Source organism: Lathamus discolor, chromosome 3 (assembly GCF_037157495.1).
Source record: "Lathamus discolor isolate bLatDis1 chromosome 3, bLatDis1.hap1, whole genome shotgun sequence".
NCBI classification, from domain to species: domain Eukaryota; kingdom Metazoa; phylum Chordata; class Aves; order Psittaciformes; family Psittacidae; genus Lathamus; species Lathamus discolor.
Genome location: NC_088886.1, coordinates 24860977 through 24887338, shown reverse-complemented (window position 1 = coordinate 24887338; position 26362 = coordinate 24860977). Strand labels below are relative to the sequence as shown.

At 45.3% G+C, this 26362-nt stretch overlaps 2 protein-coding genes across 4 annotated transcripts in view; one reads left to right on the top strand and one right to left on the bottom strand.

The window, feature by feature from the left end:
* Window positions 1-130: 130 nt before the first annotated feature.
* On the top strand, window positions 131-12460 carry NCF2 (neutrophil cytosolic factor 2). The gene is made up of 15 exons (XM_065674186.1): window positions 131-397; window positions 858-940; window positions 1254-1362; window positions 1565-1699; window positions 2037-2144; window positions 3056-3115; window positions 4269-4312; window positions 4512-4653; window positions 4911-4973; window positions 5356-5434; window positions 6944-6987; window positions 7721-7872; window positions 7953-8064; window positions 8308-8470; window positions 10352-12460. Exons 1-15 carry the CDS (start codon window positions 224-226, stop codon window positions 10447-10449), a joined length of 1566 nt encoding a protein of 521 aa, XP_065530258.1. The 5' UTR covers window positions 131-223; the 3' UTR covers window positions 10450-12460.
* The window catches only part of SMG7 (SMG7 nonsense mediated mRNA decay factor), a 51888-nt gene continuing 37220 nt past the window's right edge, over window positions 11695-26362 (bottom strand). For 2 of the 3 annotated variants that reach the window (XM_065674183.1, XM_065674184.1), the window contains exons 15-22: window positions 23335-23479; window positions 21759-22138; window positions 20836-21201; window positions 16890-16970; window positions 16076-16235; window positions 14521-14691; window positions 14270-14421; window positions 11695-13831 (exon numbers count right to left, since the gene is read on the bottom strand). In XM_065674183.1, coding sequence (XP_065530255.1) covers window positions 13718-13831; window positions 14270-14421; window positions 14521-14691; window positions 16076-16235; window positions 16890-16970; window positions 20836-21201; window positions 21759-22138; window positions 23335-23479 — 1569 coding nt within the window. In that variant the 3' untranslated portion in view covers window positions 11695-13717. Of the gene's footprint in view, window positions 13832-14269; window positions 14422-14520; window positions 14692-16075; window positions 16236-16889; window positions 16971-19141; window positions 19292-20835; window positions 21202-21758; window positions 22139-23334; window positions 23480-26362 lie in introns of all 3 variants that reach the window. The other variant, XM_065674185.1, reaches the window with a different exon arrangement.

Sequence of the window (26362 nt, the reverse complement as noted above, 5' to 3'; positions counted from 1 at the left end):
CATAGAAACCTGCTGCCTCTGCCGCACTTCCTCATCCCGAGGCTGCATTTCACTGATGTGAGTGAGGCCACTTCCTGTCAGGTTTGCGACACAGGCAGTGGGGAGGGCAGAAATACAGGCAGAGGGGAGCTAGAGAGTGGCCGAGCAGCACCACACAGAAGGACAAGGCGAGGGGCGAGACCCACAACGCAGCCGAGGACGCCGCATCCTGCACTACCACGCCATGTCCTTGGTGGAGACGATCCGGCTGTGGCAAGAAGGAGTGTGTGCAGTGGACAGGAAGGAGTGGAGGGCAGCCCTGGGTGCCTTCACAGCCGTACGGAACCCCCCTGCCAAAATCTGCTTTAACATCGGCTGCATCCATCTGGTTCTGGGACAGCTGGCTGAGGCAGAGGAGGTAAGGTACAGCCTTCTACAGCAGTCGCTGCTACTGACAGGCACCAGTGAGTTTGCGCACAGACCCGACAGTCAGGTGGATGCAGTGGGTAAGGAGGAATTAAGGGCCACAGTCAGACTAAGGGAAGGATTCAGGGCCATTAAACTGGGGTGAAGGGTGACACCCCTGGGCTGGTCCTCCTGAACCTATTCTCCAGGCGAAGCAGCAGAAGAGGTGCATGGCTTGCTGCTTGCCCTACCTTCTCTCGGAGAGGTGACTACAGAGGCACTAAGCTGCTGAGCAGGCTGTGACAGATTCCAGCTAATAAAATTAGGGACCTGGTACACTGCAGGAAACAGCCACAGAGCTCAGCTTAGGCCACTTGGCTGAAGTAGGACAGGTATAACTGCTCTACACCTTCAGTTTTTTAAAGGTCTTTCCTTTTTTACCTCCTTTATGTCCTATTCCGACCTTCATGCAGGCATTCACCCGGAGCATCGGCTGCGACAAACACCTGGCAGTGGCTTATTTCCAGCGGGGGACAGTGTTTTACCAGAGGCAGAAGTGAGTGGAAGGGTTTATATTTCATTTTTGCTGTTTGCAGAGATGCCAGCCTTTAGCTGAGGACAGCCCCAGGCAGGATGATACCCCAGGGGCCAAACTGCAACCCCTCAAGGTAAAACAGGCTCCTGTCCACCAGCAGTGCACTCTTGGGATTAACACCAGTCTTGGAGCATCTCTTCTCACCCTGGAGTGTCCAAAAACACTGCAAGGAGATGGGAGAGACCCAACTTAACTCACACAAGCATATATAAAGACTTCGAGGCAAGCAAATTGCCATTGCGAGGTGGTAACACCCTTGTCCTCTGCTCCACAGCCATGAAAAGGCCATTGAGGATTTCAAAGAGGCACTGGCCCAGCTGCGAGGCAACCAGCTCATTGACTACAAGATCCTGGGGCTGCGGTACAGGCTCTTCGCTTGTGAGGTGAGAAAGACTTGACCGGCAGTTTTGATTCCAGAGGTCTCTTTACCAGTGCAAGAAATCTAAAAAGAAGACAGCCAGCCTCTCTCTGTGCCCCACAAGCAACCACCTGTGCCACTGCCCTGCTGTCCTCTCCTTTATCACCCTCCTGGCAATCGTCCGGCTGCTCTGAGAGCTCATTTTCTTGCTCCCATCCCTTTGGTAGATACTTTACAACATTGCACTGGTGTATGCCACGATGGAGGACTGGAAGAAAGCTGAGGAGCACCTAACACGGGCCATGAGCATGAAGAGTGAGCTCCAACATAACAAGATCGATAGGGCAATGGAAGCCATCCTGGTAAGGAGGAGCAGGTCTCTCAGCGACTGTGTTTGCTCACAGCAGCCCTGCAGGGAGGAAGGAAAAAAATGCCAAAGAACACACCTTTTAGCTACGGCTTTAGCAGAGCAGGAGAAAAACGCAGCAGGCTTGAGTGTTGTAGTGAGACACGAGTTGGTGGGAAGAGCTTTGGGTCACTGGGGAGGCAGGGACAGGAAGATCAGGATAAATGAACCATGTCAGGAGTGGAGTTTTGACTTTATGGAGTGAGACCTTAATCCAAGAGATAGAAGGAAGGGGACATTCAGCAGTCCATGCTCTCACCTCTGAAGAGCTCTCTGGTTTCTTTGTGCTACAGAAGCAGAAGATCGGTGAGCTGGTGGCCATGCCTGCAGGGAAGCTGTTTAGACCAAACGAAAAGCAAGTGGCCCAGCTGGAGAAGAAGGACTACCTGGGAAAGGCTACGGTAAGAAAGAAATATCTTAGTTGAGTCAAGCCTGAGGGCTGAGGAGTGCTGCTGACCACCCCCTCACCACTCCTCTGAGCTGCTATCTGCTGCATCAAGGGCAGCCAGAGATATGGAGCTGGTCCATGCCTCAGGGATGCCCCCCAGGCATGGAAGGAGGAATGGCACGTAGGGATCTCATGGGGAACAGGGGAAGAATAAGACAGAGAAGCTAAATAGCATGTTTCTGAAGAGCATGGCCTATTTTCAGTTTCTCTCCGTAGCAAGAAATGAGGGACAGTCAGTCAGCAAGCCAAGAAGCTATTTGACATCTGATACTCGCAAATGACATCCAGTTCTTCTCCTGCTCAATCTGAAAGGGGCTTTTCAGCTCCCATAAGCAAGCCAAGCTTTTCTCCCATGACTGCGCAAAGTTGAAGCACGAGGATATCACCCCTGGGCTCAGGTCCTGGGCTTCTCCAGAAAGGGAACCTTTAGCTGTGCAGGCACTGTTGAACTGGGCAACTGAGAGCCAAACAGCTCCTTGGGTATCAGAGGAACCCCAGAAACATGCACACAAACATCTGTGAACTTACTATAGTCACCTATAGGAAGTGAGGGCTTGAGTTGGACATTTTGGCTTCCTTCAACATTTGTGATTAAAACATAAAGGGAAACTTTCAGGTTATGACTTTAACTGGAGTAGCAGTGAAGCTAAGATCTGAGAACTTACCATAGCTGAGAGGTGAGTTTTGGTGCCAGAAGTACTCAGTCTGTAATTCAAGATGCTTAGCCTAAAATCACGGCCCCTCTTGAACCTGAAGCATCCTGAAGAACTTGACTTGGCCAACAGCCAAGGAGGAGGGTGGACATCAGAGGTTTAAGAGAGGTCTGGAAGCATCACATCATTACCTGTCTGCCTTTGGCTCTAGGTGGTGGCATCTGTGGTGGACAAAGATGATTTTTCAGGATTTGCTCCACTTCAACCACAGGTAAGGCACCACCGCTGAACAGAATCCTTGGTGAAGGTTTAGGAGGACACAGGGGTGGGTATCATCCTGCACCCTACTGTGGTCTCTAGCTCATAGTGGGGAGCAAACAGCAGCATCACTACCATGAACTTTCTGCTACTGGCGCGGGGAGGAGGAGGATACTGCCCCCATATCTCAGCTGCTCCCTCCATCATCAGGAAGTGCAGCCGAAGCCACCTACATCTGTGGTTGAGGTTAAATTGGTTCCCTGAACAGGGAAGTAGCGGTGGGACAGCACATCCTCTGTCTCCACCTCTGCTGCAGGGTGATGGCTTTTAGCACAGAGCTGTCTCAGACCCTCCTCATAAGATTCATTAGGGTTCATCTGTCTAAGCTGACATGGAGAAACAAGAGCAGTTCTGCTTTCATTCTCCACCCTCCTCCCTATTCTCTAAGCCCCTTGCATTTTCTGTGCCATTTTCCTGATGCTGTAGCAGCATCTTTCCATCTCCAGAGGCGCCCGAGAGTTTTTTACATGACCTTCGGGAGGATTGTTATGGGGAAACGGAGCTGCTGCAGCCCACAGCACTGTTAGGCAATATAAAATACACCCCTCAGTGCAGCCAAGTGTTGACACCTCGCTAGGGGAGTCAGGCCTATTTCAAGTTACTTGTTCAGAGGGTTGATGAAATCCACCAGAGAACTTCCTACGGCAGGAGAGACAGTAAAGCACTACGATGGCAGCAGGGAATTTTACAAGCACAGTAATGGGAAGATGCAGAGAAGCACAATTTATGCCAGTTGGTCTCAAATCCCCGGTCTCAGCCCCCTGTGAGCTGAAACCAGAATCATGACTGAACACAGGACTGTGCCTCTGAAAACCAACTGCAGGCGGAAGAATTGGGAAACTACTCCTTAGAGGGAGCAAAGCCAGTGATAATCCTCACAGCACTCTATGTATCAGGGTGGCAAACAGTCGAAAACTTACCTCAGCTCCCTGCAAAGCAGCAAAAAGCTCCATTTTGGTTCAAATCATCTGACCTGCCATCAGCATGGGGAGGAAGGAACCATGTAGGGGTAATAACAGGCATGGTAGAAGCTGTAGAATATTTCTGCAAAGCAACCAAAATCCTCCAGATTACTGATAATTTCCTTTTTGCCTTCTTGTTGGCAGGCCTCTGGTCCTCCACCCAGGCCCAAGACTCCGGAAATCCTCAGGTAAATTGGATGAAGGATGGACAATACTGCTAACCCGTGCATCCCTGTCCAACTCCATCCTGCACCATCACAGCCAAGCATCCAGCCAGAACCCAAAACTCAGGGGGAACAGGGGTTGCTAGGAACAAGGATGCAGAGGTCTGGGTTTCCGCTACAATGTCACCCACCTTCCTGACCTATCTACTGCTCCTGCACCCAGGGCCCTCGAAGGGCAGCCACACCGCGTTCTGTATGAGTTCATCCCTGAGACCACTGAGGAGCTGCAGGTCCTGCCAGGAAACATTGTCTTTGTCCTGAAGAAAGAGAAGGACAACTGGGCAACAGTGATGTTCAACGGAAAGGTAGCATGGGGTGGAACTTGAAGGGTAAATCCTTGCTGTAAGCAGCTATATGAGTTTCCAGTGTAAGTCCCTTATTATGTCCACCCTGGCTTAGGCCATAGGGTTTGCTGAAACCCATCCAACCTGCATCAACTAACCTTCCAGCCTCAGGGACTCTCCTGTGTTCAGGGTAGCGTGAGGACAAGCTCAATTGGGTCTGGCAGCAGTGGGATGCCTGCTTGCCAAGCAATCACCACTCATCTCTCCTTTCCCTGCAGAAAGGGATTGTTCCCTGCAACTACCTCGAGCCTGTGGAGCTCCAGAACAAGCTGCATATCCAGGTGAGGAGACCCAGGAGGAGCTTGTGTCCTTGGGAGGGCAGATCCCCACACATTCACCCACCTGGGCCTTCCAGCAGGACCTATACCTGCAAATCCCTCCCCCTCATAATGCTGGGCTTGGTTGTTCTGGCTCACGGTCACCTTCACATGAGTTCAGAGACCTGCAAAATGTAGGCAGATGCTGTGACAATGCCCCCCCCCAGATGGTGGTTGGCAATGTCAGGGGGATAAGGGGTAGCAAAGTTACCCCTCCTTGGTTCAAGACCCCAAATAGACCTTGGGAACATAGTGGGTTGGAGATCAGGCTCCATAGGGCAGTAGCACCCCAGCTCCCTTAGGAAGGCTGGGATTGACAGCACTACCTTCTTCCCATCTGGCACAGGAAGAAATTCCTCTTGAGGCAGAGATCCCAGAGTCACCAAGCTCTGCTGCTCCAGAGAAACCGCGGCGGCCAGCACCAGGTCAGTGACAGGGAGCTGAAGGGACAGGGGTGCCTTAGGGCCGAAACCCCTGGCAGCAGGTTTGAGATGGTTTCCTTGGTTCCATGTCCTCACACTTTGAAACCAAGGCTAGGGCTCATCTCTATTTCATTCCTTAGACCCATTTGCACCCAAGGATAGGGGGACATTAAAGCAGGAGGCAGAGACAGCAACTGCAGTGCTGATGGTGGAATAAAATAGAGCAGGTGGGTCCCCAAGGAAAGCAAGTCCCTTAGTGCTCTTAAATTAGCACAGCAACTAATGGGAAAAAGGTCCTAGGGATACGAATGAGGCACATAAGCCAGCTTGTTCAAGCTTGGAGTAGAAGGTTCCTTATAGGCTCCTCCTTTGAGCAGGGCACCTGCAATGTTTTTAGTGCTGCTGTGAACTGAGCTAGGTGTGAAGGAGCTGTGGTGGTTGCCCTGAGAAGGGCATTTCTAGCTAGTACTACCCAGTGTCCCATGTCCCAGGCCTGGGGCAGGGATGGTAGCACCAGGACCACCACATCACCCCCAGCACAGCTGACTCAGGGTGCTGGGAAGCTGAAAAGGGCTCTGCTATCTGCATCCGCACTGCTACAGGAGTGCTCAGGTGCATGGTCCAAAATTGCTGTTGTGAGCATGTGAGAACACGAGCTGAAAAGAAGAGCAAGGAGGAAGTGTTGAGAGTTGCCCTCTTTAGAAAACATCATGCAGTGCTCAGAGGTAGGAGCCTGCAGCTTTGCTGCGAGCTCTACACCACTGGAGGAAAACCCATTTGGGGTAAAAAATACCAATGTGCAGAGACTATACCACGTGGGTGTTAACCCGCTGCAGTTTTCTGCCAGAGTTTGCTTCCAAGGCAGAGCGACCTTAAAAGCTGTCTAGTGGTAAAGCTGATACAGAAGATGACTACAGCTCATACGAGTTAAGAGCAAACAGCTCAGGGACACAACCACCTCAAAGAACATCTTTATAGTACCAAAAGCCAGTGCAGATTTAGCAGTGGGACTCCAATCAACTGCATAGCACTGACTCTTCCCATAACAAGCACAGTTGTGTCAAAACACTGACAAAACATAGATCCTTTTGAAGAGACTTAAACCCACATGAAAGCACCATACTTGGAGGTCTTAATTTAGCTCTACGACCCCAGTGAAGCATGGGGATTGTCTCCAGTTTCCAGTGTGGACCTAGGGAGATCAGAAGAGCAAAGACAGCTCACATATTCATTATTTTTAAAGTCTGCACAGGAAAGACCCGTAAAACTCCCATCCCTATGAGAGGGAAAGTGCAGAGAATAAACCTTTGCTTGGTGATTACATCTAAATCTTACAGATGAACCCCATCACAGCTGATGCTGCATTCACTCAAGTGACCCGTAGTGGCTCCAGGGCTGGTTGATGTTGCCACAGATAATGATAGGCTGCAGGAGATTTGAATGTGTATTAGGCACTGAGAAGTAATCCTTACCCTATTCCACTTCCTGAGCCACCTCTTTCTTCCTCCACAGATAGCGCTCCTGTTACTGTGACACAGCCAAGAGGTGCAGCAAAGGTAACATCTTGTGAACGCAGATACCAAGGTGTTGTTGGTGTTACAGCTCTGCATTTACTGCATGTTGGAAGGTGCTGGCATGCCCAGCAAGCACCCTGGCCCTGGAAGTGTTCTAGGTTTTCATCATTCAGTAGCCTCTCCAAAACATAACAGGCTGAGGGGCGAGCAGGTCATCAGGACCCAACCAGGTGACTAGGGCTGCTTTTTGGGAGTTCTCCAGTCCACTCCACAGTGGAGACTGCAACTGTCAGCAGAACCTTTGTACAACTCCCATCTTAGTTGACCTGTAGCACTTCCGAAGGGAGAAATGAAGAGAGCTTGGCTGTAGTGCACACACTCCTGTGCAGGGTCAGTGCATCAGGAAGTCACACTGGGGAGAGAAATGGGAAAACACAGCAATCCAAACTCAATAAAAAGAAGGAATGAGGGGGTTGGACTGTAGACACACCTCAAATTTGGTCACCCAGAAGTCACCATTTGTTTGCTAAGTGACTAATCTATGACTGCTCTCTCCTGGGACAAGCCCAGGATAGCTTAGGTGGCACAACCACTGACCTGCCCTGAAAGAAGTACCAAAGGCTACACACTCTAGCAGAGGTGTCTCCCTGACCAGCAGCCAGCTGATGCCCCACAGCTCAGATTTGACTCAGGCACCCATAGTTTCTATATCTCAGTCCCTCTCCCTACCCTCACCAAGCCACGTAAGCTCTGACATCCAGTTTACCACCCGCAGGAAACGAAATCAGCCATCTCCAGCCCCTGCATTCTCAAAGTGCATTACAAATACACAGTTGCCCTGCAAGTTGAGACAGGCCTCTCCTACATGGAGCTACTGGACCTGGTTTGCAAGAAACTGGAGCTCCAGCCTGAGCACACACAGCTGAGGTGAGGCACTGCCCGCTGCAGGGAGTTAAAGTTGTGTTTTCAGCGTTACCATTCCTACCCCATGTCCTCTGCACATGCAGGTACAAGCCTGTGGAAAGCCAAGCGCTGGTGAATCTGAGCACAGAGAACCTGGAGGCAGCTTGGAGCCAGAGCCAGGACAACTGTGTGACAGTCTGGTGCGACATCACGGAGGTCAGTGACAGCTAGTGGGGGTAGCCACCTCTTCTGCCTGCTCCTGGCAAGGAACCCAAGCAGATACTGCCTTTACTTTCCTTGTTGTGAGTGCAGGCTTGTGGCTTTCAAAGCAAGCCAGCGACCTGTTTAAAAGCAGATGAGCAAAGAGCAAGTGAAGAGAAACAGAGCTTGTCTCTTATCCTGGTACAAACAAAAAGGAGTATCTAAGAGGTGTCCTTACCAGCTTATTTCCTGCCCTAGGGAGAGGGGGTTTTACCAGACAGCAAACCAGAGGAGCTGCCACAGGAGGCAACACCAGAGGAGACAGGACCAACCCAAGTTGTAGCACAGTACAATTATGAAGCCACCCAACCTGAAGACCTGGAGTTTCAGGCAGGAGACGTGATACTTGTTCTATCCAAAGGTAATTGTGCTCCTGCTGCAACAGGCGAGGGAGCTTTCAGCTCTGGTGAGAGCATGGGTCTGAGCCCGAGATGCCAAGCACCTGCAGCAGCTGCTGCTCAGTCCAGTGGAAGTTGTGTTTCCAACATCTGCCAGTCAGGCCAAAAACTCTCAGGTATTTGGTCAGACACTGGATGCACATTCTTCAGTGGAGCTTATGAGCTTTGCTAGGGACTTTGATCTCTTCCCCCAAATCCCCCTGTCCTCTAAAGCAAACTGTTTCATGCTGGAAACCCGCCGAGCAGCAGCCTACAGCTCAGGTAGCCTTCACTGACAGCAAACTTCTGCAGGCTGCAGTTTACCACCTTTAGATGGAAAACAGGCTGCTCAGATTTCTGCTGCAGGGCACTCTGAGAAAGCTTGCGTTGAACTCAAACACTTTACAAGACATAGAAAAGAAACCAGCAGAGATTTCATGAGGTGGCAGGTGGAAGCCAGGGGTAAGGACAACCTAAGGGCACATACAAGAGTTACCTTCCTTCACATTGCTAAGAGCTGTGTCACCGAGCTTCCACTTTCCATTCACAGGGCAAATTTGCTCCTTCCCCATGGAGAAAAGGTAGAAAAAAAAAAAAGCAGGACCTAAAGTCTGCAAGATTGCTTTCTACAAGTGCTTTCTTCCACAGCAGCTGCCTCATGCTGTAGCTGCAGTAGAGCTCCTCCAGCTCTACCATGGGCTTCCCACCCAAGTGTGTTATACACACATCTGACAACACATTTTCATCACACCCGTTTCTGCCACCCTCTTCCCCAAACACTTTCCAGATGAGAGGGTTTCACTTGAGCTGTGTTTAAGCTTACTGATCACAGTTGGTTTTTAAAGGAGATGCCTTATTTTCTCTACTGCTTCCACAATGGTAGAATGCTCTTACTCCCATCTCTTACCTGGCACCTTTTTCTGTTTGGTTTTGGTTTTAAGCATAGTCTTCCATTAGGTTCAATCCCCTTCAGTATTAGTCTTTGGTGCTTTTAATGAGAAGAGACTTAAATACAGAGTAGATAGTCTAGTACACGTTTTTGAGTTGGATCCCTTGAAACCTGTGCAAAATGCGCAGAATGGATGGAGGAAGAAGTTACTACTGTGCTTCAGCAAAAACTGCCAGTGAACCTGTATCAGGTGAAGAATTACAGACAGACCCTGCCCAGGACATCTGTTTCCCTTTTCTACATGAAATCAAGGCATCAGAAAAGTTTTAAAGGCAAAAAAAAAAAGATGTTATTTTGCTGGAAGTAGCTCTATCACTGATTTGGCTGGTTGACAAGTGATCATAGTCCACCTCTACAGGTGAGGTTTCGCACCATACATTGATGACTTCTCCCACTCCAAAATTCTACTGTCAGTGCTGAACTAAATATTTCCCACTAAAAAGTTCATTCTTACCTCTTTTGGTTCCCCCACAGCAAGAGCTTTCAGAGCTCCTAAGCTTTACTCGACGCAGGGCAGCAGAGGCTCTGGGGGGTTTGTTCCGGGTTTTTTCTTCACACAAACATAGAACAGCAGGTGGAAATGCAGTTTAGTTGGCACCTTGAAGACAACAGCTTGAGGTCTCAGATGGTTTCCTCGCTCTCCATACTCACTTTGTTTCCACTGTTTTCTATTCAAGGCAGTTTCTAAGCCCCTCAGTCTCTATATTGTTCTTTTCCTACCAGCATTCTTTCATACCATGTAGGCTTGCTCTCTACCTCATTCCTCCCCAGCCCCTTTCATCCATATTCCTCTCTGCACCAGGCTTTAGCAGAAAACTTTAAAAAGGTGATCTAGGACCTGTCTGTAGCACAGTGAGGTTATTGTGCTCCTATATTTCCATATAGTGACAAAAATCATGTTGGTTCTATCTTCCAGTGAATGAAGACTGGTTAGAAGGCCAGTGCAATGGGAAGATAGGCATCTTCCCATCTGCTTTTGTTCAAAAGTCTAACAGTAAAGACCTGGAGATGTGATTTCGAAGAGCTTAAAGTCATGGATGTGGAAAGAAATTAAGAATTCAACCACTGCAATTAAGGAGTTTCTGTATTAATCACTGCACCTGAAAATGAACTTTAAATATTACTGCTACTTCTGTTAAAAGCTTTATTTTTTTATTTTACATTTTGCATTGTTCTCTAAAACAGGTATTTACTAAAAAGCTGCTCATTGTCCTCCTGTTAGGAATGCATTCAGTCATAAAACCTGTGCTTGCCAAGAGACTTCCTCTGTCCCACCTGCCCAGTCCTTAACAAAGCTTTCATGCAGACGTGCCGGGAGCTGGGAAAACCCATGAGGGTGGTGCCTCTTGCATTCACAGCCCTGCCAAGAGACCCAGAAGTGGAACTGGTGTTCAAGAAGCTACAGATCAGGAAAGGCTGAACAGTGTTTGCTTCCTTAAAATGTCCCTGCCAACCCCAAGAGCTTAAGAGACACCATGCAGACTTGCCCTGCTTCAATTGACAATTCACTTCAAAACCATGGTGGCTAAAACCCCCCACCAATAAAAGTATATGCCTTTTTTTTTTTCTTAAACCTTTGAGAGCCGTATCTCAAAGCATTTTTGCAGCAGTCAGAAGAGACAGTAACTTAGAAAGACACTGCCTGAAATCTCAGCAGGTCATTCAGCAGCAAAGTCGCCCCTTTATAAAAGCGTACACAACATTGATGCCCTCTTCCCTGTCCAAGAGGTTTACCCTTCTCTGCCCATGGCACTACTTTCACAGTATTTCTGGTCCTTCTTGCTGACAGCTACTCCTACTGGCATTTTAAAATGATGTACCTCAAAACACGCAAGCTATAGATGAACCAGCCACCCACAGTTTTGGGAGTGCCTTGCTTCAAAGGTGCCAAGGGCAGCAGTTTGTCCACTTGGAATTCTATCATGCAAGTTCTGGACAACCCCACTGTCCCAATACCCTAAATATCATAGCTATTTTGAAAGGAACTTATTCTGAGGAGTTCCCTGGTTACATTGAATGCCTGTCATTTCAAAACCAGATCATCACTGTAGTTTTGACACATTTGGAAGTATGCTGCTCAAAAACTGGCTGCAAACAGCCAACACCCTGATTTGCAGGCAGGTCAACGGCAGGAGGATCTGTGTCCTCTGCCTCCCACTGGAACTTCAAACCTTTTCCTGACTTCTCTAGAAAAATGTGGCATTTTTAAAAGCCTGCAGCCAAGTTATACAGGAAATAAATACTACACACAGACCTGCATGGAGAGAACATGGTTTAATTAAAGGCAAAGCTGATTTCAGCAGCTGCAGTTCTTGCACAGACAGACAAAAAAACACAAAAAAAGCTTACGACACAAACCAGTTTCTGTTAGGGGCCCCTTTCCCTCGCTCCTCCAAGCACTGGAGAGCAGGAGGGGTGTCCCAGCCGAGAGCCGGATGCATTCCCAAGGCCGGATGCTCATGCACAAGTGGAACAGTGTGGCTGGGACCCTGGCACTGCTGGAGTGAGATGGTGAACCTGGTTAGCTCGTCTAGGGTGCAAGAGTCAGTGACAGTTCAAACACTGGAATGTCGCAGCTGCTTGGGTGCACAGCTCAATACACAAACTGGAAGGGCTGGAGGGAAGTAGAGGGGTTTGGTTCATATTACCACTGGGTGGAAACTTTTAGACTTTTTAAAGGAAACACAGCTTCGAAATGCAACAAAGAACAGTGATGTTGCTAAGGTGGAGGTTGTGCGGGAGCTGCTCATACCCCTGCAGGAGTATCGTGTCTCCTTCATCTTCCCTTTTATTCTTTGTGGCTGCCCAGACTCCAGTGTCACTTCGGCTCCTGCATGTGCTTTGCTCTGCAGCTGACTTCCAGCTCAGAGATCCTGAATCATAATACAAATCCCTACTGCTAAACACAGCAAATGGACATTGAGATTGTTTCCATAACTTCCCTGGGAAACCTAACAAAAATGCTGTCCTTTTCTTTATCAAAGCTTGCAGTCTTCTTTCCCTCTAATAAATAGCAAATAAAACATTTCCCTTTCCCTTCTGCACCTTTTCATCTATGAACAGCACTATACTTTCTTCTGTGTGCGGGTCACTCGTGTGTGTCCACAGGTACCTTGAATTTCATTCTGGAACCGAAAGTTTGGGGCTGCAGCTGGGGGTGGGAGGTGTGGGGTGGGGACGGGTTTCTGCAGAGCTGATGTGTGCCTGCGGGGTGCATACACTCCGCACTGTCCAGGCTGACTGGCAGCTTTACCCAGCCCTGCTGGACCCCTGATTATTTTCTGCAAGATGTTGCACATTGGTAATGAAACTACTAGCATCCAGCGAAGATGGGAGGATGGAGAGAGAAAGAAAAAAAACAAACCAAAAACCATTGAAAGCTTTCTACCTACCTATTAAAATGAGTCAGGCTGTGAATGCACAGACTAGCCTGCCCTTTGTGGGGCTAGCCACTATGCTACAGTAAAATGTACAGGAATCAAACATTAATTCAAAACCCCATAGTAGTTAACTTGCTTGTCCAGCAGAGTGCTGCAATGCCCCACATCACCAATTATAGCTCAAACACCTACTGAGAAGAGGGCATTTCATGCTGGAGTTTCTAACCCACCCATGGGCTGGCCAAAGCCTTTAGGTGAAAGGTAAAGTGGTGTCAAGTGCCAGACTCTCCTTCATGAAACTCCTTTGCTAGCCCAGGAGATAGAGCTCCCCCGTGCCACCAACCATCTCTGACCAGAGCAGCAATTGGGGCTTTCATTGCTACACACTGACTATGAAGCACATCTGTGTACGGAAGAATTCAGTGTGGTCTTACTACTGAGATAGTAATAAAGATGTTTAGGAGTAATTTCAACTACATTCTCAGTCAGCAAAGCAATCATTAATGGATTCGTATTTTATCTCCCCAAAGAGAGGAAAAGGATTGAGAAGTTCTCATTGGCTTCTCCCATCTGCCCTTCATTCTCAGCTTTTACTTCCCATGTGGCTGGGGACATGCACAATGGAGAAGGTGAGAGGCGGTGATACCGGGTTACTGAGTGAGACAAACAGCAGTTCCTCTCTCCCTCCAGAGGGCCCAGGGATGGGAGAGTTCCTGATGTTGTTTTCTTGCACTGCAGACGTTTTGTGCACACTCAGTGGGTTGGTGGAGCACTTACGCCCTCCTGACAGCAAGGACCAGAAGAGAGGGCTGCCACCTGCACAGGACTGTGTGGGCCAGTCCTGCAAACCCGACATGCCATGGTTTATGGAGCCTTCGTTTGCAAGGGTTGCCACCTTGGTTTCAATGCGGCGGGTTCATGGTGCCTTGTCCACGTTGCTGCTTCTGCTTCTGCTGCATTAACAGCTGCTCCAGAGCTGAGGGTCCAGGGTGCATCATGGAACTGGACCAGATGGACTAAAAACAAACAGCCAACAATAGCACCTCCTTGCATTAGACAGCCCCCACCTCTTACGGATGAGAAAGCGGAGACAATTTTTTCTATTTTCCCTCTTTATCACTTGTACATGGCTTATCATAAAAGTTGTGTAGAACTTCAAAGGCGGCATTCCAAAAGGAGGCTCCCTGGAAGAAGCTTATCATCCTCCAGAATCCTCATTACCATAAAAAATCATCCCATGTTAACCATTACTCATTTTAGAATAGTCACAGCAAATTTTATAATTTCTTCTGGTTCTGGTAGCCTGGTCTTGTCCCGCAAAATACTCTAAACCAGCAAGGACTGGAAAACCGTAACATCTTCCAGCACTGGTCACACCTCCCACATTGCCTGCATAAGTGAATCTACAGGAAAAACAAACACCCATTCCTAAGCACACCTTCAGTCAAGCGTACCTTCAGGCTCTCCATAAGCACAGCTGAGGAGTCCTCCATAGCTGGAGGGCCTTGGGCTGCCCAGGTGCCACTGGGAGTGCTGGTCTGGTGCCAGCTGCTCTCTGAAGATGAGGATGTTGCTGGAAGGTAGTCCAGGCCAAACCCTCCCATTGCTAAAATGGCAGAAAGATAAGTTCAACTGAACGTAGCAAAATCACTGCAAAGCAAACACCACCGGCCAGCTTCCCATGAGCTTGGAACCCAGCACTTGCCTGGCTTATCTGTTTTCCAGCGGTCTGCAACCCTCCTGTCTCTGTTGTCTGGAGTCCCAATAGGTCCAAAGTTGGAGAAGGGAACAGAATTGTGGTTATGGGTTGGAGGGGAGCTTGGCAAGCTGCTGGGGTTGGAGGAGTGAGGAGACTGGCTGGCTGGTGTTGAATGATCTAGTGATGACAAGGCAAGAGAGAAAAGGTCAACATAAACAGCAGGAAGCTCCCATTTGACTTTTTTTTTAGTGCTGCTGCTGCAAATGCTGCCATGGCCCAGATTTCTCCAATGTGGGAGGTCAACAATGGAGGTTCCCTCCATCACACAAGTGTAATGCAAATTCCTGGGTTCTAAGTGAAAATTTTTGTGCATTGACAAGAACAGAATGAATGCGTTTAATACATACATGTGCTTACCAGAAAAACAAAAACTAGGAAACCTCAAGAGGGGTGGCTAGCCAAAGCGAGTTTTCCCAATATTTCTTGAAAAACTTTCCTTAAACACAAAAATTCTCCCTCCAAGCTTGACAGGCCAAAAAAAAAAAAAAAAAAAACCAACAAAAAAAAAACCAAACAAACAAACAGAAACAAAAAAAAATTCCATTAGACCTTGACGAGTTTGCAAGTTTAAAACTTGAACTCCAAAGTCTGTGAATGCTTTAATCTTGTATGAGTTTTAAGTCAATTTAGACCAGAACACAATACTGAGAAAAAGTGAGAGCAAGCATGAAAAAGGCTATCTGCAGGCACGAGAGAATGATGCCTGAAGCAACACAGCATAGCAGGATGGCAGGATACTATGTGGTCCTGAATGAAGAAGTGAAGGGACAGAAAGCTGAAGCCATGTGAGCCATAAATCCTTCTAGAATAAAAGCCCTTTGAAACACCTTCCATTTCACCCACAACAGTTATTTCTGCTTAGTCTCAGTGCAACCAAAAATCTCATTCAGTGCAAATGTTATTTAAAATCCATTCATTTCTTAGATTCAACTTAACTCCTCTCTCATACTCGCCTGGATTTTTAATGAGAATAAAATCCCAACAAAACATTTAAAATATTATACTGCTTCTAAGATAGTTACTAAGGAAAAGGCTGTTTTGCTTTATAGGTGGCTTAATAAAAAAAAAAAAAAAAAACAAAAAACCAAACCACACAAAAAGCCTAGTAATATTTTCCTTCACACTTTTCAGTCATATAGTTTCTTTCTCTATCAAATATCTACATTATGAAATTCAGTTCTTCCTGCTTTTCCAAAGAAGCAACACTGAACATATGCTAATGTTTGAAGTCCCACTCCCAAATGCTTGTCAGGAATGCAAGTTAGAGAGATTTCAGGATCTTCTATCCTGCTTAACTACTTCAATTAAACCCCATGTTCTTATGCTACATTAATTACAAAATCCCCTCATATTTCTGAGGATAAAGACAACTACAAACCTTCAGACACCTTGTCAAGCAAGTTTACTTTTAATGTCCAGTTACATTCAACTTGCACTATGTTCAGAATTAATTCAAATCCTCTTAAATCACTAGACACGAGAAAAACCATACCAGGATTACCTGAGCTGGCTGGAAGGGATGGAGACCACGGTGTCCCTTCAAAGAGAGAATATAGTGAAGTCTCCTGATGAGCAACTGAAGGGGTGACTTCTGTTTTTGTGCTGGTATTCATGTTTTTCCCATATACCTCATTGAACATGCTGTTATTTGGGTATCTTTCCTGAAAAGAAAAAAGAAAAAGAACCCAAAAAATATTTAGTCCAGGCATTAAATTTATTTCAAACACTGAGACTGTACAAAGGAAACCATCAGTTATAGATCAAAATATTTTCCTAACTCCTTTGCCACTCCCCAGCTCCCCAGCCTCTTCTTTGACCATTTTATATAACATGAAGACCATCACATTCTAAATTGAATCAGGATAGATTTCTCCTGGCTGGACTGCAAAGCCTTCACAAAAATCTTTTAAATTCCCAGTACTCAAGAAAATTGTAAAAGACCCTGCTCAGTTCTCTGGAAAATAATGGGCAATCCGGTGCTCAGGAAAAAAAAAAACAAAAACAACCCCTACACACCATAACACTTTGAGATGCACCTTTTCAGCCAACTTCCATGATTCTACTATGAGCAAGGGGCCCATGAACTCAGCAAGATACAACAGTATGTCTGTAGAACACCAGCTAGAATACATTTGTGAAGACAATTGAAAAGGCAAAGATAATCTCACTGATACAGACTGAAATTAGGCACACAGAGATATCTTTCATGTTTTCTATTGGTTTGAACTAAAGGATATCCCCATATTTCTGCCACGCTACCTTGTTTAATGGCATGCTCAAAGAGCAAAGTGGTGCAGACTCTGGTCCTCACTTACCTGATTAAGAGAAAAGCCACTCAGGGACAGGAAAGACGAAGACTGAGACATCAGTTCTGATGGTTTTTCCAGCAGGGACTTCTTTAGAAACCAAAAAGGGGAAGAAAAGCAGTTATTGTTCAGTGTAGTGAGGACAAAAGTATGCTATCAAAAACTGCCAAGGTGGTTTTGGTCACTTTTAAAACCTTCCTTGTGTTTTGGATCCAGCGCCTTGGAGAATAAGAAGAACAAGACTAACAAATGCAGAAAGTTTCCCTGCTACCTGTAATTAATACCTAAAAATCAACAGCTGAGGTCTTGGGCAAACCCCACTGCCAGAACAGCTTTCAAATCCAAAGCATAGCAGTCTGACACATCTAGAGGGGAGATTCCTGACAGAAAAAAGGATCCTTGTACAAACAAGACCAGATCATTCCCAGTGATCAGAGGACTGCTTCAAACAAGATCAGGCTCTTGCATGTTGCTACTGACAGAATTTTTCAGTTTTGAGAACACCCCCCCCGCTATAGACATTCTTACAGCAAGAGCAGCCAAGTGCTGTGATTTTTTTAAATTGGGTTATAGAGTCCAAGTTTCATTTAATGCTCTCTCATTTTCATCATAAATGACTGAATTAAAAAAAAAAAAAAACAACCCAAAAAAACCCCACCAAACCAAACCCATCCCAAACCCCACCCCCAGTGCTTAAAACAGAGGTTCCAAAACTCCCCTGGCCTTTCATGATAAGATACTACGGACTGTGTGACCTGATGATTTTCCACCACCTATGGTCACCCCGCTCCCATATAGCTGTTATTTCCAGCATTGTATTTCTCAGCTTTCTCTTCAATTCTTACTATGATCAAGTAGTGGAAAATAGTGTCTCTGAAACAAGCCTATTTAGGGAAGAAATAGGATCAGTTATCATTGATACAGAAACCAAAGAAATATTATAAAGCTAGGCTGGTGGGCAATTAACATCACCAAATTTTGCATCAGGATCACCAAGACATAGAAATAGTGAAGCCATCAGTAAGTAAAACTGTGTGTGACCCAGAAGGAAAGGTGTAGTCTTGTTCTAAATAAAAGCTCTCTTGCACTCATACCAGCTCAGGCATGTCAGATGTTTTTAAATTTATTATTAAAAAAAAAAAAAAAAAAAACAAACAGGAAACCTGAATTAGTGTCCCCTTCTCTTTAACATGATCTCAGTACATGGAATATCTTTGCTTTTATCCTGTAAACCTAAGACAAATAGCCTCATTTTCTTTGCAAGCAGCTCCCAGCTTGTTAGATTTTCAAAGTGACAACTCATTTCCTTGAAAGCACATTTTAAAAGGCAGACAAAATTCGCATTCTGCATATGCACACAGCTTGCACAGAGAATTTCCTTCCATTTGTCAGCAGACAGCAACAGTAGGAGATTCAAAGGAAGCTGCTAAAGAAGCAGCTATTAGTTTCTTAGCAGAGGTATCTAATGAGAGAGAAATGGGTGTCTATTTTGCTACTGGCTCTTTGGGATGGTGTGCAATGTAAATGAGGAATAGACTTGATCAGAGATTTTGAGTCACGAATTACTTTTCTTTGTCACTGTTACTAATCTGAAACAGTAGTACTTAATGAACATGCTTGTAGCCATACCAGAGAGGTACACTGCATTTTCAGAGGCAATTTACAAATTCAGGAGCTCTAAGACACTGCAGCTAGTAATCTACGAAGGTTTTAATACATAAATGTAGGAAAAAATTAAGATCTTTCAGTCTGTCAAAAAGAACTATTTCTATAAGAGTTACCGATAATTTAGCCAGTTGCTTGCAATTTTTTTCCAAAGACATTTTGCTCTTTTACCATCTCTTATCCATTTAGTAGGGAACTCTTCCCCCTGCCTTTGTGGAGTTTTTATACACAGATTATAATAAGCCGTGCTCTTTCTGATGACTTTCCACAGATTATTCTGTGTTCCTCCTTGCCCTTACTACTAAGCCCATACAACTGCAAAAGGGCAAGTGCATTAAATGCTGTATCAATGTCTCTCCTGAACACCACTGCTTTTTGATTTCTGAACAGATTATCAGGCCTGGATTCAGCCCAAGAGTTATAATGTGGGCCTTCAGCTCATCTGAGCTCTCACATGAAGAATAGCTCAAGGGTGAAGCAGGGAAGTGGACAGGAGAGATGAGAGAGAGAAAGGCATTTCACATTTCTTATCATTTCACAGAAGAAAAAGATGCTAGTTAAGAGTGAGAAGCAGCATTATTACATCAAATACATACAAAGAGGCTTCGTCCAGGAAGAGAGGCGAGAGGCCCCAGCAGAGCTGGGTAAAGATCAGGAGGATTAGAGAAAATCAGCTCTTCCTCCTCCTCCAAGGCAGCCAGACTCTTTAACAGGTCCGGAGGAAGCAGAGGGGAGCTCTTGGGGTCCTAGTGACAGAAATGAGCACAGTGAGACAACAGAAGGCAGAAAGGGGAACAGCAAGAGACAGTGAGGGGAGGCTAAGGCACAGTAGGGTGAAAGAAAACAGCAAGAGAAAAGCACAAGGCAGCATGCAGAAGTGTGAGGTGAGAAAGCAGTGCAGCAGAAGTGTACTGAGGTACACAGAGAAAATACTGAGCAGAAAACTAACTAGCCGCATTGCCTAACACATACTGGGAAGAGCACTGCAGCATCAAAATAGTGTGCAGCTAATTTTAATTAGTGGAACGTGTGCTTCCTATTACATCCATGCCAAATACTGAACCTGTTTTCACATTCAAGGACAAGGAACATGAAATCATGACATTCTTCTATAGCTGACCTGTGAGTAATTTAGGTTTCAAGTAAAATTACATTTGCATCTTCTTCCCTTATCTATTTGTGGTGTTCAAATCCCACGAGACTTATTTTTGCTACTAATGGTGGCTACGCCAATGCACAGCTGACCAGACGCCTGGGCCAAAAAATTCCTGCAAAGTCCTGGTCAAACTCCACATCTTGGCTTTTGTGAGGGATGTTTACACAAGCATCACGGGTGCAGCTTCTGTTTGTACTGCACTGTGCTTCCACCAAGGCAAGGTTTCCCTTTTACGGATGAGAACAAGGCTTTGACCCTGTTTCCATCTAAAAAGCACAACCTGACATCAGCGTAGAGGCAGACTCCTGTATATTGTCTTGCTTTTCTCTCTGAAGAATAAGCCAAGTGATCTCAACTGACCTTCTGAAAATCTGGAGTGCATTTACAAAGGCACATCTGACCAAAGGTTTAGAGACCTCTATTTAAATTCCCTTATAACATCACCAAAAGCACTCACAGACAACTCCAGGACTGTTAATAAATAACAATGATTTCAGGTTTTATAAAACAGCAACATGAAGCACAACTGCATGAACAGAAGCAAAGTATTACATTAAGTGCAACCAAGAGCTAAGGAAGTCATTCAGCTCTTCTCACTGCATGGTGGAACTTGCAGGAGATAAAAAAAAAAAAAAAAAAGTAATTCAAGACAAGACTGCTCCTGCCATCTCCAGTTTCCAGCATCTATCTCCCTATTGCAGCCTCAGCCATTGAACACACTTAAGATACTACGTGGGTGGCAAGAGTTCATCTAAAAGGTAATAATTCAACTACGATTATTTGAATGGCTTTTATCGTTTTCATCAGTTGCCAGACAAGAATTTTGCCCCAAAACTATGAGCTGCCATGTTTCTCTACCTGACAGACACAGTGCAGAGACCAATGTCACATTTAAACTAAACAAGACTTACACTTACCTGAAACCAAATCTTCAAGAGCCGGATCCCACACACAGCCAACCAATAAAGGAGAATTAATTGCTGTTTGCTGGGATCCCATTCACTGATACCCAGATCCCTACTAAATAAAGACTTACTTGGGACTACAGAACAGTGTTGAAACAGGGAAGCTCCTAGAGTTGCCACGAATATTAGCACCTCATTGATTTTCACCATTTATAGCATAGATCTTTACCTCAAAGGTCATCCTGGAGAGAGCATCCTGCTCTGGGCGGAAGACTCCTTGTCGTTTTCCCCTGCGGTCCATGTTAGACTGCTGTGCCATCACCCTATTGTCAGCCATGCCATAGGAAGAGTCCCAGTAATATTCTGGCACCTTGACTTCTGAGGGATTCTGGTTATATGGCTCCATTGGGAAAGGCTTCATTTTTTTCTCTAGAGGTTGCTGTTGCATCACAGGAGGCTGCAACGACTGTTCAAATAATTTTAGAGGGTCCTGGGCCTGCAGGTAATAGGACTGCTTTACAGGCATGATCTTCCCCAGTGAGCCTTGGACTTGAGGTGGGTTCCAGAGCTGCTTTGACGAGTCCGTCTGCGGATACTGAGGCAGAAACATCATTTCACCAGCAGGTAGGAACAACTAATGTTAACTGAATGCCTAACTCCATTCACACTGTCAGTCTGGCTCACTTGTGCTGGCTCACTTGTGATAAACATTCCATGTTCTGATTTGCTATGTGTCACGGTTTAAACCCAGACAGTAACTCAGCACCACACAGCTACTTGCTCACCCCTGGGAGGAATGGAGAGGAGTATCAAAGGAATGTAAAATCCACCGGTTGAGATAAGAATAGTTTAACAACTACAGTACAATATACTACTACTACAGGAAATAACCAGGGGAGAGAATATAAAACTAAAAGGGGAAAGGATGACCCCCTGCCCATTCCAGAAATACCTCCCCTCTCAGTTACAGGATCTTATGTTTGCACCCACTAAACTTCAGCTCTTCTACAAATTTGCCCAGAAGTTCACAGATCAAAATCCCACACCAAGGTCTTTAATGACAGTTTTGAAAAGGTAATGCAGGAACTTAAGCCTTGAATGTTGCTATTTATTTTTAAATGAAGCTTAGCTCGCTGTATTAATCAAGTTTACCTGCTGGAATCCGGAGTGGTGTGGTGGGCTCTTCCCCAGACCCTGCACAGCTTTTGTAGGGGACTGTTGCTGGGCCAGAGCTTGGACCTGTAACTGGCTTGCAGACTGTGCTGTTGCCTGAGCTGGTAAAGATGAAAGGGTCTGCTGGGAAGGAGGTGGCGTTTGCTGAGGTCCCTGGGTCATTGGCCCTGGTCCAGAGGGCCGCTGCTGGCTGTAAGGAATGTGGGACTGTTTCCCACCTTGCACCTGGCTTCCTGCAGGCGAGTGAGCTGTGGGCTGAAGGAAGGTTCCTGGGACAGAAACACCACCTGGGAAGGTGTATCCTGTGCTCATGGAGAAAGCCACAGGAGGGGGCACAACATAGGTTGGGGGTGGAAACCCTGAAAAAGATAAAAACACATCTTTAATCACAATTTGACAGAGCAGATTGTTCTCTCCAGAAATCATTTTGTGAGTTTTTTTCTTCCTATTTTGCTCATTTTGACCACAAGGACACGAAACATCAGTTTACATACTTGTCCTTTCTCATCTTTGCACATACATGGTTGTGATCACAGATGAATTCAGAATCCGTTCTTGAATTTTCTTGCAATATTCCAAGCACCGATAACAGTCAGCCAGGGCAGTATCTGGGAAAGTCATGTTTCTCTTCACACACACCTTAATCTCCCTGATTTTAAATCCCACACTACCTTTTTCCTTCACCATTCTGGGGTTTTGATGCTTTACCCCCTGAAGTTCCTTCCCCCTCAAACACACACATTTTCAGGGACTAACTTTGGAACAATGGACAGAAGCAATCAATAAGTCTACTGCCTCCTCTCAAAGGATCACCAGTCCCTGGATTAATTTAGGTAGAGACAAATGGTAAGTAAACAAATCCTCATATCCGCAAGATCGATTTCTTAAGTTCACACTGAAAAGCCAGGTTTAGAAGGCAAGCTTTAATTCTGCATCCTACAGGCCATATTTTATGCTGACACTGGGATAGGGAAGATGTCTCTCTGTCTTATATTGAGCACGAGACATACAGCTGCAGGGAAGATATAGCCTCCAGCTATTTCATGAACAAACATGGACAACAAGGTGTGACAGGAACATTTCACAACGAAATGGGAACATACAATGCAGCAACAACAGCAAAGACCACCACACAAATTACAGCCTAAAACATGAGCAACACTACAAAAGAAACTAAGCTTTAAAGAAGAAAGCAATGTGATTGATCTTTTGTAATGGAGTCCTATGCACAGAGAATACTTCCTCCTGAACTACTAAAAGACTGTCACATTTTGACTGACTACAGAAACAGCCTACTATGAAGTTCCTCAATCTCCCACCCACTAACCAAGAAGATGACAGCAGATTTTATGACAGACCTTGATTCCAAAACATAGGAATCTTATTTATCTTGTTTCAGTTCTACTATGCCCCTTCTTTACTCCTTTGCAAGAGTCTCAACATGAGAATGATACTCATTAAAACAGCTCCTACCTTCACAGGCTGTAACAACCACTATTACGTATTTTCTTTGCAGTCAACAGTAACCACATTTCGACCAAATGATGCAAATTACCTGGCCGGCTAGGAAGGGGAGGGAAGGCTCCTGGGTGATGAATAGGGATGAACTGAGAACTGCTGGCCTGACTTGGAGTCTGAGTTACAGGTGTTTTCCTTGCCTCAGACACTGGAGTCTTCCTCATCTCTGTCTGGGACTTCACCTAATGTAAAAGAAAGTATGAAGAAATTAGATAATTTTTCCTGTAATTACCCACATCGTATCTTAAGACAAAAAATGAACACCCAGATTGTCTGAGAGATTAATTCCTTTTCCCTAAGTAACTGGGAGCAATTTAGAACAAAGGAACCCAGCTCCCTTCTCTGACCACAGACAGTCCACCCTGCTTGTCCTCAGGCACTCTTTCTTCACAATAGCACTCTACCCAAAAGATGCAAAAGGTTCTTTCTCTAGCAAGAGAGTGGGAAGTGGACGCAATATCCTCAGACCATACAACAGACTTCTGCTGTTCAGCTGCAGTGCCTTAAAAAGAGAAGTGCAGATGCTGTTATGCTTCTCCTAGGGCACTGCTTCAACCTAACATGCTACTTACCTGCAGCACCTTAAAAACCACATACTACCATGTTCTTCCTAGGGAACTCTTTCAGCCTAATCCATACGATGATGTAGATGCATAAATTCCTGCATACTATGAAATTCTTTTGACTAGGAACATACAAGACATAGCAGAAATGCTTAACCTCTTTCAGTTTACTGTGTAACTGCTGTATGTTCTGTTAAAAGAGCTGCACCAGTTAAAGGCAGAGAGAAGAATGTAATGTAATGTTTACCTGATTCTGAGTCTGCTGCAGTCTGGGTCTTCCTGGAGAGGAAGACAGAGGGGAAGACTACTTTCCCTTTCTGTTCAGCTCGGCAGAACTGCCTGGAATGCAAGATGGAGCAGGCAGGAAAATGACAGCAAGCAAGGAACCTGGGCAATACAGAAAGGGCCCAGGAACAGACCTGACGCCAAGCCTCAAAGGTGATTCAAAGAAAAGGTTTTATCAGGGACCAAATTAAAAAAAATCCAAACCAATCAAACAAAAACTGTGTGGGGTTTATTTCAACATTTACTGCTGAGGAGTTGAAAGGAGTTAGAGGGCAGGTATTTTCTGCCAAAACATAGTAGTAAAGGGGTAGATGCATTCAAATGCTTTTCCAAATGAATCTAAATTTCCCATTTAAAGTTATCAGAGTGTAGCTTATTTTTTGCATTTAATTAAAAAAGTAGACTGTAAAACTGGGAGGTTTGGGTGTATTTTCGATCTCCCATTAGATAAAAATCAGGAGAAAACTCCACCTCAAGGTTCTGGCTGATGCTAAGCACAACAAATGATGCAGCCCCTGCTCTTGCTGTATCTATTCACTGACCATCTTTACCCTTTGTCACATTCTATATATTCAACTTACACTGTGTTGTCCCTTTTTTCTCCACAATAAGTCAAGTATTTTAATAACCAATACCAAGAGATACACATTCTTTTATAACAACATTAGAGAATTCAAACACACTCTTCCTGCCATGGGATTTCAAAACATGAGCTCTGGTCCTATCATAAATTCAAAGCTGCTATAACACATTTCTAAAGGTTGCTTTCAAAAGTACCCACCCCCCCCACCCCACATGATTTACAGTTAACTTTTAAAAACCTAAATAACTACAATTGATTAACCAAGACAGACATATTTCAGTTGCTTCCCTGCTTCTACTTGATCTCACCTCAAAAGTGTCAATACTACCAACTATTTACTTCACCCCTGTGGTCCTAAGGGTTCCTACATGGTACTTGAGAGAAGCACCATATCATCACAGTGACCTCTTAAAAGTATGTAAGACCTTGAGTAAGCCTGCATTAAACCTTCCTTGTCACCAAACTGTATTTTCCCTAGGGAGCAGAGATTCAACCAGTGGGACACTTTCGTGATCCTGTTCAAACGTGGAAGTTTTCCACTTATCTGTAAAACAGAACTGATTACCTTTGTATAATGTTCTTCACATTTTTGCTAAGTAGAAGCTGCAAAATTTGCAGCATTTAGGCTTTTGAAGGCAATGAACTATGGAGGATAAAGCCTGAAATTTCCAGGAAGACCAAAGCAGAGCACTAACAGACCACCAATCAGTACAAAACCAGCAGTGGTTTCTTGGGGAGGTGAGAAAGCAAAACCTACCCATATTCTGGGTAAGTCAGTCCACCAAACTATGAAACAGAAGACACTTCACTGGAATAGCTGTCATAACAAATATAGCTGACAAAACTAAAAAGTCAAAATTAATTTCTATACAACAAGAGATGAAGAGTGACCCATCACATCAGAAAAGATTCCACTTCAGCTGCGTTAGAAATAAGTTTTTCCTGGGTTATATCTTAATCTTAAAACAAACAAATTTCTGACAAATCAGCTGGGTTAAAATTAAAATACCTTCTTTATCAAAAAAAAAAAAAAAAAACCACATACTTCTCAGAAAATCTGGTGGATTTTATCAGTCTCAAGTCCTTATTTTGCAAGGCATGGGCACAATCATTAAAACTAGGAGCTGTGCTCAGGCCTGCAGCCACATTCCAGATGTTTTCAATAAATACATAAGAAACTTGCTATTCTAAATCACCTATGTTGGTTTTCAGATACCAGAATCTTGTCTGGTGACCCACAATTGACACAGACTTTTTGTGGGCTACTCCCCTTTACCCCCCTTGGTAGGACACCCTCCTAACCCAACTGGCTAACATTGCCAGTTCTGGCCTTCCATTTCGTAATGATGTTTAATAGCAAATAATCAGGAGGAAAACAAGAATGATCCTAGGGTCCTAATGACATAAGCTGGAAAGACTGAAAGAGCTGGCTTGCTTAGCCTACGGAAAACATGACAGGTCTTCAGAGCAGTTGCAAAGAAGAAGACAATTTGTTCTGCAGACCTGTCCTGGGAAGTAGTAATAGGCTCACACAGAGGCTAGGAAGATGAAATGCATTAGGAAATAATTTCCACTTGCAAGAACAGTGAAGAACTGACACTGTTTCTTTAGGGAAATAATAAAGGGTCTCCATC

What these genes read in the sequence shown, in the direction of transcription:
- NCF2 (XM_065674186.1), top strand. Translation starts at nt 224, where the DNA reads ATGTCCTTGGTGGAGACGATCCGGCTGTGGCAAGAAGGAGTGTGTGCA. An exon ending in ACAGGCTCTTCGCTTGTGAG is followed by an intron (nt 1,363 to 1,564) that starts GTGAGAAAGACT and finishes TCCCTTTGGTAG; the next exon opens with ATACTTTACAACATTGCACT. An exon ending in CAGTGATGTTCAACGGAAAG is followed by an intron (nt 4,654 to 4,910) that starts GTAGCATGGGGT and finishes CTTTCCCTGCAG; the next exon opens with AAAGGGATTGTTCCCTGCAA.